At 42.6% G+C, this 22129-nt stretch overlaps 1 protein-coding gene and 1 pseudogene across 2 annotated transcripts in view; one reads left to right on the forward strand and one right to left on the reverse strand.

Moving 5' to 3' along the window:
* The window catches only part of LOC307091025 (L-amino-acid oxidase-like), an 18445-nt pseudogene extending 16789 nt beyond the window's left edge, over positions 1–1656 (reverse strand). Inside the window, exon 1 of the transcript XR_013812836.1 lies at positions 1643–1656. The product of XR_013812836.1 is annotated as an L-amino-acid oxidase-like (transcript). The remainder of the gene's footprint in view (positions 1–1642) is intronic.
* LOC307091024 (60 kDa lysophospholipase-like) lies at positions 541–21759 on the forward strand. The gene is given in 18 exon segments (XM_079757856.1): positions 541–779; positions 7383–7512; positions 8725–8836; positions 9136–9261; positions 10592–10675; positions 11260–11386; positions 11506–11615; positions 14270–14455; positions 14644–14757; positions 14989–15047; positions 17893–17953; positions 18906–19001; positions 19837–19920; positions 19924–19979; positions 19981–19998; positions 20497–20583; positions 21169–21266; positions 21614–21759. Coding segments are annotated over 18 exon segments (1758 nt in total). The 5' UTR covers positions 541–610; the 3' UTR covers positions 21655–21759.
* The last annotated feature ends 370 nt before the right edge of the window (positions 21760–22129 follow it).

Below are 22129 nucleotides of genomic sequence, written 5' to 3' on the forward strand. Positions count from 1 at the left end.
AGCACCGCGCGACTAATTACGCTGCTAATAACAACTGGTGGCGCGGACTCAACATAGCGTTCTATATCATTTTATTTGTGAGGAAACTTTTCACAGATGTGCAACTTCAGATGCATTAGTTCACATTTGGGTTTACGAATGCACACATTTTGGGCATGTTCTCAGATTATGAAACACGAGTGTGCGAATGTGTTTTGAACCAACTGCGCTGCAATGATTGTAGCAAAAGGATTTGTGCACCTGTAACACAGACTTGTGAACTCGTAGACCCTATTTTGTGTTTACAATGATAAAAAAATATTTACGACTTCAAATGTACTGTTACACATTTGTGACTTCAGGGTACACATGCAAAATACATATTTACGACATCAAATTGACTCTGACTTTAGTGTACGCATTCAAGATCTGCAGTTACAGGTGCTTAAGACTTTTGCTACAATAATACCTTCATACCCTATCACCCATAGGTCATCCGTTATTTGGTAAGTACCCCTTTAAGACTCCACTGTTGTAGTTGGATATAAAGCTAAGGCCAGAGCCAAGAGGGGTTTAAATCACGGCGGAATATAAGACGTCTACGTCGAATCCTCCCTCGATCTCTGAAAACATGACTTCACCCGCTCGAGCTTTGTCTAATCCCAAACCCAGCCTCGCGGAGTCTCTGGACAGCCTCCCCAACGCGATGGGAAACGGCACGCCGCATGGCCTTAGGGGAGAGGTTCGGGTACTGGTTATCAACACCGGAGGAACCATCGGAATGAAGAGTCATGACGACGGTAACTATCTATCCATGTTCTCAGATGAGCCGGGATAAAGTATCACTTTTCTAGGGAATCATCTGATGGAATATCTACTTGGACATTTAGGATGTAGACAGTGGTCGAGTTGTAAAAAAAAGCCAAGGGGGACTGTGGATTTTAACTTTTAGGGACAGATCATTTGTGCTGATGACAGCGCATATGGTGGGAGAAATTTAGGATGGGGATTACGCTGAGTCTACTACGTGCGTTAGTGAGCAATTCAGACAGATACACCTACATATACTGCTGTTTTGGTTGAAGCATCACACTCCCGATGACATGCACACAGGCACGCTGTTCAATCATTTCGCTGAAGGCAGGGATCTGGTGCGTAATTGGGGAGCACAAACTCGGCCAGCGCTAGTCAACTATGTGTGTGAAGGTTCCAAATCAACATCGTGTTGACCGTAGAAAAAAAGAGTGTTCTTGATCGACACAGAAATGAAATAAAAGGGCTGAAGTTGGCTCATAACACGCAAGCAGATGAGAGATGTATTGCTCCTAAACCATAAACAATATTTGTTAAACACACACACTGGAACGTTGAGACAAATTCCTATTATGTTCTGCATTAATGGCAATAAAAAAAACAACTAATCCTAATGTTGCTATTACATTTTAGCTCTGAGTCCATAACTACACCAAGATTTAGGAACATGGTTTTAGCAGTTACTTTCACTTTGATCTTTGGCAGCAACAAATATTTTCAGGTTTATCTTTATTTAGCTGGGGGAAATTGTGGCACATAAATTCATTAATTTGAACAATGCCCTTGATGAGTGAATCAATCTGACGATTCCTGCAATGTATACCTATAGAATTATAAAAGTCAGCCTCACCCCACTGGAGTCGTTCGTCCAGTAATCAGTGTCGGAGCTAGGGGGTGGCCAGGGGTGGCCGATCCACCCTAGATTGAATCCCGGCCACCCCATTGGCCACCCTTGTCATATTTTCATTTCTTTCTTGCAGAGACTTTACACATTTATGTCTGGCTCTTATGTCCACTTCTGGTGAACAGATGCCCTCTAATATTGTGGAACTCACAAAGATCATTGAACCATTCAAAGAGGTATTCCATGAGCTGTTATGCAAAGGGACAATTGCCATACCTGTGTACTGTGAAAGAAGCATTTCCACACTCAAACTGGTCAAGACCTACCTTATGATGTTTGACTCAGCAATCTAGGAGTTTTAAGTGTAGAGTCAATATGAGCAAAAGCCCTGGATTTTGGGGATTTTGTGAATCGCTTTTCTACAAACCACAATAATCGCAGAATACGCCTGTTGTAAGATGAATCTATGCCAAGTTAATCAAAGTCAAAAGTTTTGCATTTGAACTTTTACAGTGTTAGATCAGAAGGTCGAGTAAGTGTTTTCTTTTAAACAGACCTGAAAAGCTGAGACCAACCTGCACTTGTTTTCTTAGAATCTGAGTTTAGTCTATACATACAAGAACTTTAGAAATGCAGTGTTTGGGCGAACATGAACTGAACGTACTGTATTACTGCCTGATGAACGTTACTGTGAACGCGTTCATTCTGGTGTCTGAACGGCACGGGGACCGCCTTCTATTCCGACATACCCCCACTCCGACATTGACGTCTAATTGTTGAAGTGGCGGCACTTCCATTATTTTCAAACGTCCCAACACTCCGACAATTTCTGTTTCCATTGTTGGAGTGGCGGTGGCATTCTGACATGTTATTAATATAAATTTAATTTATATTATCTTTGTACTTTAATTGTGTGATAATGCGATAATTGATTTCTCAGTTACATGCGCTTTAGTGTCCTACAGTGACATTCGTCATTGGTGATAGTTGCTTATCTGCATTCGCTGTGGATCTTTTGCCCAAGACATAAGGGGCCCTATAGGGCCCCTTAAGATATATCTTACACCCAGCTTTCTACATCGACGCATGTATCGTTGCTAGTTTGCACCCGGCACAAAGCTGATTTTCCCCCGCAGCAGAGGCGTGTTCCGGCGCAAATGATAAAGCAGTTACGCAACTGACCAAAAGATTCCTGGGCTAAGTGCACTAGCGGATAGCGTGTGTGAAGTGCACTAGCGGATAGTGTGTGTGTGTGTGTGTGTGTGTGTGTGTGTGTGTGTGTTCTAGGGGTGTGTAGGGTGGCGGTCCGAGAGGGGCTTCCTGTGTTTGTGCGCCAGCAGGAAGACCACACCAGGCGGGGAGCGGGGGGGGGGGGACGGTGACTAAAGCCCCGGATCTTTTTAATGCTTTTGAAGTTATGACAACCCTGACACCATGTTTCACTGCCATCTAGTGGAGAGGACATGCAACAGCATGGATAATACTTCACTACAGAATCATGGGCCTATTGTTGGCTAATGGTGTGTTCTTGAAACCTCGGACGCCAGCCTTCCGAGTTGCACGTTTCTGGTCTCGGAGCATTTATAGCGTTCCTGTTCGTCTTTGTGATTGTGCATTGAAATTGGCTAGTTGTTCTAGCCAATTTCTAGCCAACCACGTTCGTCTTAGCTATATTAGCTTCTTTAGCAAACCAGCCCGAAAACATCAACATCAACAACAACACAACTTTACATTGTATTGCCCGCACAGCAAGGTCATGCATGCAATGTATAAATTTGTGACCGGAATAAAGTAGCAATGTAATCAAGTGTGTAAGAGCGTTTGAAATCAACATTAAAATGACCAACATGGTACAAACACAAAGAAAATAAATCTCTTCACAGGCGCAGACATTTTGTTGAGCGTCATCACTGCTCTCGGTCTACTCTCAGATTTTCGAAAGATGAAGACAAAAAGGGAGCGTGCCTCTGAGAAATGCCGGAAGAAAGCTGGGAGATCTTCGACTTTCGACTCGGAAGTCTGGCGTCCGAGGATTGATGAACACACCATAAGCACAGTGGGCATACCACTTCTACAAAAGAGATTTAGGATTTGCAAATGTCCAGCAGGTCACCCTAAAATGGACTAGAATGCAGGAAATCGCATCTTAGGAATTCAAAATTTTTGTACACAAAGTCTGGCTCCGACCCTGTGTGTGTGTGTGTGTGTGTGTGTGTGTGTGTGTGCTACGTGCAGGCGTTCGATAGCCTGGTAATTTTTATACATGTACGGTAATATACTGGTTTGAATAATACATTTGATAGTATTTCCCATCTTTGCTGAGCAAGAGTTTTGTTCGAAAGTTCAGTGATTGAAACACCGTAAAACTTAATTGAAGTTTTACGGTAAACACTGTGATGCACCTACCTGATGTCAAGTGGACCGGGTTGAATTAACTACAGGACTCTCTTCTTATATCCATCTTACCAAAGATATTTTATTACTGTCCTTCTAAACACTCTCAGATCTCACTAAAAGGCTAGCAGCACGAACCAGCAATATCGACGTGATACACTATGCATAGAGAAGAAAGTATACCAACGTTAAATTTGCAACATTTTGCAACATATTATTTTAAATCTGCCCATGTCAGAATTGTGCGGTTTTAACTGGCTACAATGTTTTATCTGTGGTTGCTGGTTATGCAACCACATAAAAGTATACTCTACAGGGCTATTTTCCTCATTACCACTGGTAGGCCTACGTTTTTTATGTGACGGCACGGAGATCCAGGGCTGTTCCCAAAAGATCCGTGGCTATAGCCTCGAATGCCCAGGTCTAACAACGCGCCTGCTGGTAAGAAACAATGTTTGTTAAAGGGTAATTCCGGTGTAAAATGGATTTTGGATATGTTTTGTATGATAATGAGTTGAAACGTTCGTTTTGGAGCACAAAAATTGTATATAGACGCTTTCTTCAGTTGGCTGTTTTTAGCCGATTCTATCAAAACGCTATAAACTTGGAACGATTGGGGCATTTGTTATGGTAAAAACTTAATCGCTATTTCAAACCACTTAAAAGGCTAAAAGTAGCCCGACACTTCTTTGGTAGTATAATAAGGGTGTTAACATATAAAACGAGGCATTGAAAACTTTGTAAGTGTACAGATTGTTTATTAAAAATGACATTTTATACACAATACCGTCAGTAGATCACCCGTCTACGCCATTTTGTTTTTAAGACTCGATAAGTAGATTGGCGAACACAGAGCTTGCGTGTTGCTGACGGATGTCACAATCTCTGTGTTCGTCAATCTACCTATCGAGTCTTAAAAACAAAATGGCGTCGACGGGTGATCTACTGATGGTATTGTGTGTATAAAATGTATTTTTTAATAAACAATCTGTACACTTACAAAGTTCTCAATGCCTCGTTTTATATGTTAAGACCCTTATTATACTACCAAAGGCGTGTCGGGCTACTTTTAGCCTTTTAAGTGGTTTAAAATAGCGATTTAGTTTTTACCATAACCAGTGCCCCCATCGTTCTAAGTTTATAGTGTTTTGATAGAATCGGCTATAAATAGCCAACTGAAGAAAGCGTCTATATACGTTTTTTGTGCTCCAAAACGAACGTTTCAACTCGTTATCATACAAAACATATCCCAAATCCATTTTACACCGGAATGTCGCATATATCATTAAATAGACCCACAGTTGTGGACACAGGACTGCATATTATGTGTGTTAAGTTTTCTATGCTTTGAAAACGCTATTCCATTTGTGAATTAGGCCATATTATTTGGCCTTGTGGTCATGCATCTGTCTCATCGGACTGCAAACGCGCTGTCAAAATATCAACTCGTCAGGTTCAAATGCGCTCATGGCTCCTAAAGGGGATGGGAGATGGCACTCTCATTGGTTTATTGCAAAACAAATCTACGGGTATTCAGACCAACCCATTTTACATTTGCGTTGAGCGCAAGATTCATTTATCCGCCAGTATAATAGCAACAGCGCAAGAGATCCGCCCAAAAAGCTACTTACGTTTTGCTCTTCTCACTTGCGTTCCAGACCGTTAAAATAGGGCCCAAGGCCCTTCTCCAGTCTCTCCCAAAATCCCCACCGACCCAATTCACGCTTAGACTTTTTGATTCTGTTTCTAAATGTTGGGACTGATGGACACTGAACTATGGGGTAGTTGTTTGAACGTTCAAAGTGGTTTTACTTTAAAAGGAGCATCGGAAATCCCGCCTGTCTTTGCGCACCGAGGCCATTAATTAAGGGAATTCTGAGAGAATGCTAGAGAGCCGATTAAAAGAAGACAAAAAATGCATGCTAACAGTACATGTTATGTGCAATCTAACAACTGCATGCAGGCTGCTCAGGCTTGAAATAAGCTTGTCAGCCATATGGCTTGTCTATCAAGCAAGCTTGATAGACAAGCTTGCATGCCATGAGTGCAGTCATGCATTCATTGTATTGACAAAGAAAATGTTATCATATTTCCTGCTTGAGAAATCTCTGTATTTAGCATTATGATTACAAATGGTACGATATAATAAATGGAGGAGCCCTACTTGAATGTGTAAACTGAGACTAAAACTTACTAGTTTTAATCTCTTGCAGTTTTAGGTTCTGTTTTAGATTTCGCTTCATACGATCTTTCCCAACCTGTGAATATGTAATGTAACACGAACACAGTGTTGGGAACGTTACTTTAAAAAATTAATTAGTTATAGTTACTCACTACTTGTTCCAAAAAGTAACTGCGTTAGTAACTGAATTACTCTATAATAAAAGTAACTAGTTACCAGGGAAAGTAACTATTTGCGTTACTGTGAAAGAAAGAAAGTTGCTATGTGTCAAAGAATTTGGATTTTTTTGAGCAGTTTTCACTTGGCCTTAATGTTTTAAATGGTTGAACTGCCCATTCAAGGCCCTGATATGCTCAGACATATTCGTTGCTCCAACGCCGGAGGTAAAAAACCTGAAAGACAACAGTTCAAACCGTACTTGGAGCGGCGTTTCTGGACAAGACCGGGTCGAAAATGATTAACCAGCTGATCAACTGTAAATATCAGCTGATCACGCGCCTGTAATCTAAACAGAGGCGTGGCGGAGTTACGTAACCATGACAACAACTGTTTATCAAAATAATTTCAGTGTGGAACGTGGATGCAAAACCTTCCGAAAACGATATGAATGATATTTCTGCTGCTTCATCAATCTGTTTGGTGTGTGCGTTTGCGTGTGTGTGTGGCGCGCATGTCCTGGCTTGTGTGTAAAAATACTGGCTCCGATTGGCTACCATCAAACATGACTCTGCCTTAGCCAATCATAATTGCTTATCTCGTTGTTAACCCACCCGGTCTCCTCACTAGCAGTTCGTGTTTGGAGCCAGGGGGGCATTCGGATTACTCAGTTTATTCAATCAATTCATAGTAACGCACTGCATTTATCGTACAGTAACAGTAACGGCGTTGTAACGACGGAAATAGTCATTAGTTAGATTACCCCGTTACTGAAAAAATAACAGCGTTGCCCAACGCCGTTCTTTCAAACGGCGTTATTAACAACACTGCACGAACATGTAAATAAAGTAAAAAATAATAAAAGTTATATTATATTCTTAAGTATGTGCACCAAGTGCAGTTTTCCTTGTTACCAGCAGAGGTCACTGTCAGCCAGGTTTCTGGGCTGCTTGATTGTAACACAGCCAAAAACGCATGCCTCTCAAAGACTGATTGTTTTTGTCTCACCCCCAGTCCTTGAACCGGAGGCCAACGCTTTTGTGGAGAGCTTGCGAAAGATGACCACCTTCCACGATGCGAAATATGCCAAGGACATGGGCTTGTACGACTACTACGACGACCCGGACAAAACACTGGTCCTCCCGTACGCCTTTCGTTCACCAAGACACCCCATTCAATATGTCATAAATATATTGCCTGTTAAGCCCTTTGAGACTGTACCTGTGATTAAGGGCTATACAAATAAAATTGAATTTAACAATCCTATTGGACTATTTAGGAGTCACCATCAAGTGACTAGTAAGTTTTACACTGACTAATTACTATTTAAAAGTTAAGTATTTGTTGACCTGATGTGTGCGCTAAGGTTGTCGAAGATGTGTTGATTTCACTATGGAGACAGACTCGTGCTACAGAATGGATGGTCTATTTGAACTTCTAACAAGCCACAGCATCATGTACAGGGCAAGTCATGGTTACATACTTTTGTATTAATCTCTTGGTTTATATTTAGTATCACCAGGGGTACAAAATAAAGCGACAGCCCCACCACCTCCCACCATTACTGCAACAAAAACACTCTACATCCCTTCTTCCTACTCTCAACTGTTGCCCAGACAGGAACCCAAGCAGCCATGCTGAAGAGTGCTTCAACGGTATTGTAGTCCTAGAGGCATTGTGTGTGTCTTTACTATGCTGTAGCGTGACTGGCGCCTGAAATCCTTGTGCCATGAGCACGTTTTAAGATCATGCTTGCAGTTCAGAAAAGGCCTTGCTGATATTCCTGAGGCACATTGACAAGCTACTGTATTGGTCAGTGTGTGTGTGTGTGTGTGTGGGGGGGGGGGGGGGGGTCATGTGACATCAGCCCTCTGTGACTTCAATACAAGTAGAGAGGGTGGCAGGTTGTGGGCTAAAGAAGAAGCTTTGAAGAAAAGGCTTCATGTTTGTGGATGTTGCTCATCTCTTGGGGTATCTCTCCATCTAAAAGCTGCTAACTTCTTTTTTCTGCTCTTCTCTTGGCACTTTTGAGATAGAGTTGAGATAACCCTAATTGAAAATGTAAATATGCATGTGTTTTGCATTGCATTTTGGATATGTGTTGGCATGTTCAGCATGATCCAAACAGCCATCTTTTGTGGCCCGGCCCGGCCTGGCCTGTTATTTACATAGACGTTGCCACTCGTTCGTCCCATGTTTTGAGAAGAGGGGGAAATGCTACGCCCCACTTTTTCATTGCTATGCTGAATATCTGCCTTCATTGTAACTGCTGTATTCACTTCTTACTTTAAACGCCCTCCCTTTTAATCAGCTGGATAATGTATTTGATAATTGCAAAGTCTACGTCTTTTCACAGGTCGTACAAGGACTATAATCGGGTAGTGTACACCATTCTAGAGTACAGCCCCTTACTGGATTCTTCCAACATGACGACCGAGGACTGGGGGAGAATCGGGAAGGACATTGAGGTATGTGATGCCCAATTATCAGTTTTTCTGCAGCACGTTAATTATCATGCCTTTTGGGTAACGAAATGTTAGTTGAATGAACTAAGTCCAGAAAGGTTGTGGATACAAACCTACCTGCAGGCATCATATAGCATGATGTTTCACACCCTTCTGCTCATCAATTAAATATAAGGTGAAACAATTAAGAAGAAGGCATTGATAGTGCGTGTTGGACGTGTCTGCTCATTGACTAATCAAAAATGTGTTTTCCATAGATTGGTCACCTCACCATTTTAAACCATCTTATATTTTCTCGGTAGAAAAACTACCTGTGCTACGATGGCTTCGTGATCCTCCACGGCACGGACACCATGGCCTACACGGCCTCCGCCCTGTCCTTCATGTGTGAGCACCTGAGCAAGACCGTCATCCTCACTGGCTCCCAGGTAACGCCTGCGGTCTGACGAGGTCTGGGCTGACACCACAACAGCCCCTGGATAATGCTATGGGGCCCCAGTAAAGATGTGATGGATCAGTTGAGGCTGCTGATGCAATTGTAACCCAGGTTATTCTCTGTTGTTCCAAAGTTACAGGAATTCAGAAGTGCTGTAGTTTACGATGCCATGACATGGCAGCACAGAGAAAGTTAAGGGACACACACGCAACTGTGATAGTAGTGTATTGATGAAGGAAATGATATAGATAAGATACCTAAATGATAAAGATAAGATACCTAATAAAAAAAACTGTATAAGAGACACTTGTTAGAGAGAGAAAACGTGGTTTTCTGGTGGTTCGGGAGGAGTCTTCTGGGGAGAGCTCCGGACAGGTGCTTTCCAAGTTAATGGACGGATTATCCTGGCGGTGATAGGAACGAAATTAAGGAACCAAATTGAGGATTATTTTATTTTGATACTTTTTTATTCTGAGTACTCAGGTTTTCCTTAAATTTTTTCTTTAGGTTCTTTTGCCTAAGACTACTAGGGATACATTTTTGGTTTATTTTAATTACTTCAAATAAATAAATACATAACTTTTATTCTGTCCCTTCGTGGTCACGTTTTTGTTGTGTGGGTTGGAGGTCTCATTAATCTAATGGTCTCCTTACCAATCAAATGTGAACCTAGAATCTAAAGTAACCTGATATAGACTTTATGCATAGATACCCCACCTCTAGGGATCACCAGAAGGTTACACAATACCGCTCTTTTATTATTTCATGAGTGTGGCACTTAAATTTCCCTTTGGGAATGAATAGTAGTATAGTAGTAGTCTGTCTGTCTGTCTGTCTGTCTGTCTGTCTGTCTGTCTGTCTGTCTGTCTGTCTGTCTGTCTGTCTGTCTGTATGTAGCATCATATACTAGCTATCGTTGGTGTATACAGGGAATGGGTTAACCTAACAATTGTTTGGTGGCAATTAGTTCTATGAACATCCTTACTGTGCTGGCAGGAAGGATATACTGTCGTTATCCTCACCCTCATCTTTATCCGCTTATCCGGGGTCGTGTCGCGGGGGCAGCAGCTCAAGCTTTATTTATACTGTTGTTATATATATTGTTTCTCCTTCTTCTGACTAATATACTCATTGCAAGTTGCATCGACAGGATAGTAGAGTGTGTTGAAAGAGTGAGGGTGTGACATGTAGCATAAGACATATAAACCTGGGTAACCAAGGCATACTGGCGCCCGACTGGTTTGCACATCATTTGGGTGAGTCACCGATGCACCACATTTCTAATGTAATTATTTGATTTGAAAATATAAACTTTCTTCCAGGTGCCAATTTATGAACTGAGGAGTGATGGCACTGACAACCTGCTGGGGGCGCTGCTGATCGCTGGTCTGTTTATCATTCCGGAGGTGAGCAATAAGAGGCTGCTACTTTTGGCTTCTGCATGTAGATACTACATGTAGCTACTGTGTGTCAGTTGATTATTCTATTAACATTTGTTTGCACAAAAAACAATTTGCAAATTTTCCTTGACGGTTTCAGAAAGTACTTGTTTTCCCGCCTTTTTATTGTCATTGTTGTAATTGACAAATTGTTTCAGTTTATGTGGAGGAAAGGAAACAAAAACGTTGTTAATATTCTCGCTCAACAAGATTGTTGGGTAGACGTTAGTGTGTTTCACAACAGCAGGTGATTATCTCAAACAGGAAGAGGACGGTCAGGGAGTACAACAAGATACTAGGAAGAAAATTAAAACTAACTGATTATGCTCCATTTGTACAGGAAAGATTAAACAGTTGATATGTTTGACACTATTTTAGCTTAATTCACTTGTCTAGCGAGTGAATGAAACTATAATAGTTTAGCTTGAACGAACGTCCTTCCCGACAGACGTTTTGTTCATGGCTGCTGTCCTCATCAGAAAGATTGTACTATTAAAACCATATTCCTCTTTCAAAATACATTGCTCACCTGTACGTCTCTTTCTATAAAGGTATGCCTGTACTTCTGCAACAAACTGTACAGGGGAAACCGCGTCACCAAAGTGGATGCTGGGAGTTTCGATGCCTTCGCCTCCCCTAACCTGCCCCCCCTGGCCATCATGGACGTGGATATAACAGGTAATGGATGAATAAATGGATGGATGGATGAATGAATGGCTGGTCATGGTGCTTCCTTATCATTTGTATTTCCAGTTGTGGATACCGTGGCGGTTTAGTTAATGCTCTGTCCCCCACAGTCGACTGGGACAGGGTGTGGAGAGCCACCTCCACCCAGTTCTGTGTGAGCACAGAGCTGAACTGCAACGTGGGCCTGCTGAGGCTGTTCCCTGGCATCACCACGGAAACCGTAAGTCAGCCAGGGAGGAGGGGAGACGGCGGAGATAGCTACGAATAGGGGAGAGAGAGAGAGGGAGGGAGAGAAGGAGGGAGGGAGGTTGATGTACAAAGAGGGAGGGAGCGAGGCAGAAGGAGGGAGAGAGAGAGGGAGGATGTGGGAGCAGGTAGGAGGGAGGGAGGGAGTGGGAGGGAGGGAAGGAAAGGGGTTAAGGGAGGGAGTGAGGGAGAGAGGGTAAGGGAGGGAGAAAGAGGGGGAAAGGGATGGAGGTGTATATATACAGGGAGGGACGGGGAGTCCACAAGGGAGGGAGAGGGGGAGGATTGGAGAGAGAGTGATGCATAGTGTGCACCTCGTGGTCACAGGTAGTTGTGCATGCTGTCTCAGGTGGTGTTGGGTCAAAGTATGGTTCTTGGTCATCAGTTGGAAATGACTCATTAAGTTTTGAGGTCATTCGTTCTCTCACATGCAGAGAGATCAGAAAGGTCATAATAAAACTATTGAATCAGAGATGACTCATAACCTGCCTCTGGTTTGTTTTCATTGGCAACATTAGTGACATCCAAAATCATCCAAATAATTTTCATATTTTGCTATTAGTTTCAAGCCCATTAGTGGGTGAGAATATTTGTTGTCTGATAAACGAGATTGCTCTATGAAATGTAAATTGCAAAAACAAACTTCATTCATTTTCAATCATGATCTTGTCTGCAGTGTTGGCTCCATTCCATTATCTCAATACGTGGGAATTAGTCAAAATACCTTTTGCTTTTGTCTTCTTTGACATCCATATGTGTCAACTACTATGTATGTGTATGTGTACTGCACAGGCTTCTAAAATAGTGGTAGTGGTATTGGTAGTAGTGGTAGTGTCCTTTCCTCTGCAACTTCTTACAGAATTCTATTCTGAGAATAGCATCCATGTTTTACACAAATATTTGCTCTTGAAATATTATTTTTTTTCCTTCCCTGTAATTAGTGGCCTGAGCCATCTTAGTAAACGGCCCGAGTCCCATGTTGCGTTTTCACTAAAAATATAGGCCAACCGTCCTCGGTTTCCACTCAGTCTAATTCGCCTCGCCACAGGAGCCCTTCTCCGTTGTAAAGTCTTCTGTTGATGCCTCTAAAGGGACCTGACGGCTACTGCGAAGGCAGATGGGTATTTAAATCAAATGTCTTTATCTACCACACTCCTGAAGGACCAGGAGACACCAAGTGTTCGTCTTACTGCGTGGCTTGTCACCTGCACTCGATGAACCGTACGACAATCCAAGAAGATGCTTGCACAATCTGGCCTGTTGGATCCCAGTTTAACGCTATAATAATTCCCTCAATTTATTTTTCCAATTTATTTTTGTGTTTTGTGATTTCACTTATGCTAGTACTTCCTGGCTCTGTTCGGATGTCCCCAGCAGTCTGGTTATGGGCCATGACCAATTACTCACCAGTTTGCCCGGGCATTATAATATTTAGTTTCTCCCGAGATGAAAAGAGAGTTGCTTTACTGTCACCATCCTCTCCCGTTACCCCCGTCGACCATCAAAATACCTTCTCTATCTCTGCCTCTCCCTGTCTGTCTGTCTGTCTGTCTGTCTGTCTGTCTGTCTGTCTGTCTGTCTGTGTCTCTCTCTCTCTCTCCTTTTCATCCTTTTCACTCTCTCTCTCTCCTTTTCTCCCTCCCTCTCTCTCCTTTTCTCTCCCCCTCGGTCTCCCTCCCTCTCTCTCCCTGCCTGCCTTTGGTCACATGGTTTTCGTACTCATGCTCGGCTCTCTGTACCACAGCTGTTTGCTTTGGGTTTGAAGCGCTTCAGTCTGTAGGAGAAGCTTGGGGCAAAGTGTATCCGCCTATAGTATCAGCTAACAGCCTTTCCTGCTGGGCTTTTTAGTGCTGCGCACCTGTCCCACTTTATGTTCAGAGTGACGATACGAGCCTAGTCACATTCTTTCAGCTCATGTCTTTGTAAGTTGATGGTCGCCTCCCCCAACCCCTCTTCCTGGCGTTTCGCGGTTTCACCTCCAGATGCCATGGTTACCGGCGGGTAATGAAGTCTCTGGGTGCCAGTCAAGCGATGACGGGAATGGCAGCAGCACAAGACAACAGCAGATGTGCTTTTAGGAGAGGAGCTGGGTTCACGTGCAGGGATGGGGATGGGGGAGTTAAGCTATAATGCTGGTGAGGGGCGGGGAGTTGAGGTTCAGGTTTAGCAAAAAAGGCCAAATTATGCTTGCGTGTTGAGTTGCAGGTATGTTGAGTTGTAGGTACGCAGCAGGTCTTGAGGTCGGGATGCAGTTAGGATTCTGCGTCTGTGGTTCCGAGCCTTCTCTGCAGAAAGGCACTCATTCGGTGACATCTGGTGATCTCTTTAACGGGGAGCTGAAAGGAACAGGTGCGAAAACTAATCATAAATGCACCGACAAACCTAGCAGGAAAGGCGCAGCTGGCGGTGCATCTCCATCACCCTGACTTGTCGTTAAGTTTTCGGAGGGGGGCATATAACGTCTGGGGCTCTTAGGGGCTTTCGCAGGGGACAGAGACCCAGTGACCGACACAAAGTCCCATGTAGCCTCGACTCCTCCTCGCTTGCTCACAATGAAACCCGTATGTCTGGCTGGTTCGGTGGCGTCCATGTATGGCGTGGTCTGACCCGTCTGCCCCGTGTGCGCAGGTGAGGTCGTTTCTGCAGCCACCCATCGAGGGTGTAGTCCTGGAGACCTACGGCAGCGGGAACGCCCCCGACAACCGCGACGACCTCCTGGCCGTGCTGAAGGAGGCCAACGACCGCGGCGTGATCATCATCAACACCACCCAGTGTCTGAAGGGCACCGTGTCCATGATCTACGCCACGGGCGAGGTAGGAGCTAGTGCGGGCTAGCCATTAGAGAAAGGCCCTGCACTTACTAAATCCTAACATTGTTTTTAAATGTAGTCGAAATGTCATCAAAACTGTAATAAGAGGAATCGTTTGGAGGAGAAGTCCCTAAAATGGCAGATGAGGAAAATGAGCCCATGGATGGTAGCCACCCGCCTGCCTCTCCTCAGGTCCTGTATGAAGCGGGGCTGCTGTCCGGCAGGGACATGACCACTGAAGCGGTCCTCTCCAAGCTGTCTTACGTGTTGGCCATACAAGGGCTGGATCTCCAGACCAAAAAGAAGGTGAGTCTTTCAGGGCATTTAGCAGATGCTTTTATCCAAAGCGACCTACAATATGTACATTTGTTAGAAGAAGGAGAAACTATATATCGCTGTCGGTACAGTAAGGACGTTCATACTATTGTATCATTCTTAGTCAGTTTAGCCACATGCCGCCGATGTGGTTGTGACCACTGCTGACCCCACGTTTGCATGCTTATCTTTGGGTTCCTGCACGTACCTCACACGGTCCAGATGATGGCCGAGAACCTGCGAGGGGAGATGAGGGCAGACCTGGCTGGAGCCAAGCTCAACCTGAATTGAATTTTGAATTGAAAATGTTTTTATTTTGAACAAGTAAATAAAAAAAAGCAATAATAAACAATAAAATAAAACTAGAGAATGCATTTCCTGCAGAAAATGCGGTGAGCGGTGAAATATTTTTTAATAAAGCCAAATAGATTAAGTCATAAAGAAACGTTAAATGGCTTAAATCAAGTGAAGGGATTTGAACAAAAGTTCAAAAGTCTAAATGGAGTAAACAATGTAAACATGTACACCATTTAAGAAAAAGTAAATGGTTGGAAACAAATAACGTGACCGCTGAATGAAAAGCGCAAAGCATTGCTAAAAATGCAGAAATGTAAAATGAATTGAACTGAAGATTCTGAAACGTCAAATGTATTGCCCTGCACTGAGTGTGTGTGTGTGTGTGTGTGTGTGTGTCTGTGTGTGTGTGTGTGTGTGTGTGTGTGTGTGTCTTTAAGAGAATAGCGAGCCGGTGCATGATTAAAAGTAGTTCAATAGAGTGGGAAAAACCGCCCAATCTGGCAACAGTGCTGAACGTCATCACGCTCCAGCTTCAACGTAAATCAATTAGACCAACTGAAAACGATGCCAGTATGAAACTAAAACTGTGATTCTGAATAAAGTTTAAATGATATCGAAATCACGTTTGGATATTATTGAAGATACAAGTGTGTAGATATGTTAAATGGTTTGAACGAAGGTAAGCGGTTGAAATTTGACCAAGTTACGATGTCTTAAGTAATTTAAGTGGCAGAATTGGCAGACGGCTTCAATGGGACCAACTGTAGAATATGACGGTTTAAAACTAAAACTGTGATTCTGAAGAAAGTTTAAATGAAATCGAAATTCTGTTTAGATATTATTGAAGATACAAGTGTGTAGATTTGTTAAATGGTTTGAACGAAGATAAACAGTTGAAGTTTGATTTAGTTACGTCTTATAACAGTTGAAGTACCAGAGGCCCCCATTGACTCCCATGTTAAAAAAAATATATATTTTAAAAGTAGAATATCTTAAAAAGTATTAAATATTTTAAAAATCTGAAAGAAGCGAGCGATTCCAAGCTATTCTGAATATTTTAAAATTTGTATGAAGTCTCTAGGTGAAAAATTGAGGAAGGAGATGGGTCCCAAAATTTGTAGCGAATAATAAAGAAAGAAAGAAAGAATAAAACTTATGAAGAACAATAGTTGAGCGCTGCATGCAGCACTCACCTAATGATGAAACAAGTGGACAGTTACAATAAAGTAATATTTACACACAATGAAAACCACAAATGAAAATGAACCGTCCAACACTTGCTTTACCTGTTTGAAAAGGGGTGAGAAGAAGAAAACTTATTTAATCTCACCCTTCTCCCTAACTTATTCATCCATAATGAGTTATCAGCTTCCTAATTACTGATATAAAATTCAAAAATATACATTAATATACGTTAGTTTTCAATAGTATAAAATTCATTACCAATTACGTATGCCTCTTATAATATTTTTGTATTTATGTAATAATATTGTCTAGTTATCTTTTATTAATATTTAGTTAAACATTCAATATTATATAAATACCACAATGTATATACAAATATACAAATACATATATACATGTAAACATATACACTATATTAAACACCTTCATTCCTGTACCTTGTGAAATTTATTTCTTTATATTTAATTTTTAAATTGTTTAATGTTTGGACATTGCTTCATCTCCCCACTCAAACTGTTCCACAGCCTTACACCACAGATGGAAATACAAAACATTTTCCTGGTCGTACAGACGCTCTGCACTTTGAAATTGAATTTTCCCCTTAAATTATAACCCCCCTCACGATCACTGAATCATTTTTGAATGTTTAAACGTAATATGTTCATTTTAGCCTTAAACATTATCTGTGTGGTTTGAAATTCCACCAGATCTGTAAATTTGAATAATTCTGACCGTATGAATAATGGGTTAGTGTGATCCAGATATCGTACATTGTGAATAATGCATATTGCTTTTTTTTGGACAATAGTTAGTGAATGTAATGAGGAAGTGTTGCCCCAGACTTCCGTACAGTAACTAAGGTCTGGTAAGACTGGTGAACAGTGGCGAATACAGAGTGATTTTTGATCTAGAACCTGTTTTATTTTGTTTAATACATAAATGAAATACATTTATTACATACATTTTTTGATAGTTTTGATTGTACATGTGTAATGTGTGTTCCAGCTGACTATCGTCTATTATAACCTCAAGAAATTTATTTTCGGAAACTTTCAATTTCAACTCCATTCATCTTTATATGTATTTGTGTGTTCATTCAATAGTTACCAAATAACATCATTTTTGTTTTAATTAAGTTTAACGATAGTTTGTTTTTATCAAACCATGTTTTTATTTTGCTCATTTCTTTAGTGATGATATCTTCTAGTCGTTTTTAAATTCTCCCCAGAACAGAAGATATTAGTGTCATCAGCAAACAAAACCAACCTCAAGGCATTGGAAACATTACAAATATCATTTATATACAAGATGAACAGTTTGGGAACCAACACTGAACCCGGGACGCCACAAGCAATGTCTAAACATGATGAAGAACAATTTCCCAACTTCACAAACTGCTGCCTTTTACTCAAATAGCTTTTAACCCTATCAAATACTATCCCCCTTATTCCATACTTTTCTAGTTTATTGAATAAAATGTCATGATTGATTGTATCAAAGGCTTTTTTGATATCAATAAATACCCCAACTGCATATTTTTTTTGTTCAATGGCGTTTGTTACAACCTATATTACTGTGAGTGATGTCGATCTGTTGGATCTGAATCCATATTCACTGTCATTAATTAATTTGTGCTTTTCAAAGAGTGAGTGACAGCCGCTTAATCCAGGTCATCGCCAAGTCGCTCAACATCAGCTGCAAGGAGGTCAGTCTGAACGGGAAGATTCTTAATGTCTTACGCCCTATATGAGATGCTGCATGTGGAAAGTTTAGTGTTTTTCAATGAGACGCAAGCCTCTTTCTCCATCAGCAAGGATTCTGCACACTGCATACAATCTACTTGAAGGTAACCTTTTATAAGGACTTGGGGGCTTGGCTAATTGTAGATGGTGTCTATGTCGAGATGTGAGCCATCAGCCATGATTTTGTGTTCTGAATATTGGCCGTTGTCAAACCATTGACGGCTGTTCTATTCCAAACGAGCAACAGATGTATCTTTTGTTTTGCCCAACACAAGTAAGCCTAACCAAACAAGCCCTGGATTCATAGTTTTCTCCAATAGTGCCGGCATACTCTAAAATCCACAAGTGTTTAGATGCCACTGGGCATGCTCACAGACTTTGGAGTCTGGGGAACAGTGAGAATGTCATGCCGTGGCTGCGATGATTCTGAGTGCAGAGCAACATTTCAACAAATCGTGAGGAAAGTGTAAGCAGGGTTGTTTTTAAATTATGGGAAAGCAGCATAAGCCTTTACTTCTGGACCAAATGTGCTCAGTGCCCAGCTGCTAGTGTCCTTGACCAAAGGCTGAAAGGTTGATAGCAGTTGGTGTCCCACCTCGCCCTGCTCGTGATGACCTGTATCTGAAGAAAAGATTTGGGATAAACAGCCACTGAAAGGCGTGACTAAAGTCACATTTGATGGTGGTTCTCAATCTTAATTGATTTGAATTCAAAGGTCCTGAACTTGCTCCATTCTAACATTGTCCTGTGCAGTTTATGAATACAGTCGATATTGAAAAGGGGGAATACTACTGTGGCAGTAATCCTAGTACTCGTTTTCACTGTGTTGCAGAGATAAGATGAGAATAGGATTCGTTGATAGCTTTGTCAAAAGTGACGGATAAAGCTTCACTGATTTTGAATGCCGTTCCCCAGGAGCTGGAAGCCATCCGTGACGCCCTGAACCCCCCGCTGGCCTGCACAGCCGCCAAGATCGGAGACGTGGAAGCCCTGGAATCCATCCGGGAAATGGCAAGCAACACTGAAATAAACGCATAATGATAATGTCGCATGCCAGGTAGGGCTGCAACGACGAGTCGATCAAGCGAGAAAATTCATTACATTTTATTTTGATAGTCATTTTCAGGTATAAGTATAAAACAATTAATTCCTAAAGCTAGTGTAGGCAATTTATTTCAGAAGCATTTGTTTTTGTTCTCTTTACATCCCAACAGTAATCAATAAAGCAAATGATCTGGAAAAAAAAACTGGGAAAAGTTACCTACCCTGCTACCTGCACACAGTCTGGCCATGCACTCATCACGCATGACCAGAGCTTTCCACAAGGCTAGGCAGAGCTATTGCTAAAGCTAGCGAGCGAGTAATGTGTTTCAGGAGAGTCACTTTGGAGGAAGGCCTTCAAAATCTACCTCCAAATTGACTAACCGTACTGAAATGTTTTTTTTTTGGCTTGTCAGAAAAAGCAAGCACCTTTAAGCCCTCTCTTTGAAGTCTGTTCCCTTGTGATGAAATTTGCTTTGACATTTTATTGTCAAAATTATTCATCTAAAAAAGATCCTGTTAGATTCATCAACTATAAAAATAATTCCAGGCCAAGACGTTGAACGCAACAGCTTGACATGTTATACAGATCTACAAGTTTGACTTCATTTAGTCTCTCTCTCAAACATTGACTGCCTCTGTTACTTTGAGGGACCTGGAGGCTAAGATCGACCGTGTTTTCATTGTTTCGTTCCTTAAGAAACATATCTCGCCCTGTCAGCTGTTTTAACTACACCATCATCCGGTCTTCATCATTTAACCAAAACACTAACAGCAGTCGTGGTTTGTCCGCTGTGTGGACTAGGGGAGTGACCTGAGTCTGGGTGACTACGACGGACGCACACCGCTGCACATCGCTGCGAGTGAGGGCCACCTGAAGGTGGTCCAGTAACTCCTGGACCCGGGGTCCACCAACCACAGCCGGGATCGCTACGGCGACACCCCCGTCTAACGCAGTGCTCTTCAGGTAAACCCTGCAATAACATTTGTGAAGGACTCAACTGGCTTAACTGGCTTTTAACAACCGCCTCTTTTATGTTCTTCGTCATTAACTCCTCGGAGGACAGGCCCGGAGGAGTTCCTCTTTGAATGTCATTGGGGAACCGAGGTCTTTAAACGTTAAAATATTAGAAAGCAATTGGGGTAATTTGTTTGATTTATAGCTAAGCCAGTTTGAATTGGTGTGTCCCTGTGTTTTGTGCTTTAGTATCTGGACATGTTGGGTGTTTCTGCTGAAGTCACTGAGCCTCAGGGGAGAGCCAGCCTTTAGAGTGTCAAAGAAAAAGAGCATATGATGGTAGACGCTATATTGTCCCCTGTGTTTGCACCTCAACAACACGGACACCTCCCAACAAGTGCATCTTTGTTCTGTCGCAACCCCTCCTAATAATACTGATTCATGCCCAATTGTTACCGATGCACAACTCCTATATTCCCCCCTCCCCCCGTCTGTGGTCTACTGCAGACGCAAAGACATCGTGAGGCTCCTGCGGAAGACCGGAGCCCACCTGTCCCGAGAGGAGCTGGCCGTCTCGGGCACAGAGCTGTGCAGGTGAGATGCGCGCAGAGATGGTATGGGGGACAAGCGTTGAGACAACCACCCCCACACTGGTTATCACAGGTACGACCAGCCTCCCCAGTCTGACACCGAGCGGCAGCAGGAATGCTCCCAGGCAGCATGACTGCGGCTCTCCTCATCTCCAGCCTCTCTCTCTCTCCCTGGCCCCCATGCACGTAGAGCCTGGCTCCTCCGTATGGCCCCCACGCTCGGGTCGCTGGGCCCGTCGGCTCCTTCACGGTCCGGATGCTATCCCGCTGCGTTACAGCATGTCCTGTAAAACGTGTTGGTAGAAGATCTGATCCGGAGCCCGCCAGCATGTCCTGTAAAACGTGTTGGTAGAAGATCTGATCCGGAGCCCGCCACGTGTCCATTACGATTGATTACCACGTCGCCAATCATGAAGTGCATGCACTTCTTCCATTTCGTCGTTTAAAAAAATAAAACAAATGCATTCCCTTTGCTGATGCTTACTTGCTGGTTATATGACTGCAGCGGTTTAAATATTCTGGTTGTTTAGTGGAATTGTGGCTGTACGTCGAGGGCTACTTTGACCTCTGATACCTTGTGTGTTTTTAGCCTAGCGGCTCACGGAGACCTGGATGGTCTGCAGACTGCACCTAGCCGGGGCCGATCTGAACAACCCCGGGTACGACGGACAGACGGCCCTTTCAGTGGTTAGTACTGGAGTCCTTTTACGTTTCCTTCTCCTCCCTTACTCTCCTAAAAACACCCCTCTTTCGCAATTATTGTATGTTGTATGTCCTGGCACTTCAAAACGTAGCGTAGTACGTAGCGTCATGTAGCGTCTTATCATAGCTATCTTCTTTGTATACGGGGAATGGGTTAACCTAACAATTGTTAGTGCTTGGCCCTTGGTTCTATGAACATCCTTACTGTACAGCAAGTGATGTATTGTTTCTCTTTCTTCTGACAAATGTACCTATGTAAGTCTCTTTAGATAAAAGCGTGGTGGAAAACCATCTAGTGTTTCAACATGACAGTAACGTGTTCCTCCTTCCAGGCCACGGGGGCTGGCAAGTTGGAGGCCGTCGGGCTTCTTAATCGCTTCCTAAGTGCCAAGGATCAGGTGAGCCCTGATTTCTGGTTTAGCTACAACCTTCTCTGTTGTTGTTTCTCGCCACTCTTTCCCCCTTTTTTATATCACTAGACCGCTATTCGAATGCCTCAGAATTTTCTAAGAGTGTAGCCTATATCATGTGATGTGTCCGGCTGGCCATATAATGCAGTACCCGGCGTGAGAACTGCTGTTAGCACATATTCGTCTGTAACAGAACTGTTACGAGACATAAACCTGAACCATAATAGCTTTAGCCATGTTATACCTTTGGTGTAGTTCCCCGATTGCAAAGATGCTTTGTAATTTTTCTTATATACAAGCGTTGGCAAACAGCATTGTTATGAGCAGTGTTGGGAACGTTACTTTAAAAAAGTAATTAGTTATAGTTACTCACTACTTGTTCCAAAAAGCAACTGAGTTAGTAACTGAATCACTCTATAATAAGAGTAACCAGTTACC

This window comes from Pollachius pollachius (assembly GCF_949987615.1).
Source record: "Pollachius pollachius genome assembly, chromosome: 20".
Lineage (NCBI taxonomy): Eukaryota > Metazoa > Chordata > Actinopteri > Gadiformes > Gadidae > Pollachius > Pollachius pollachius.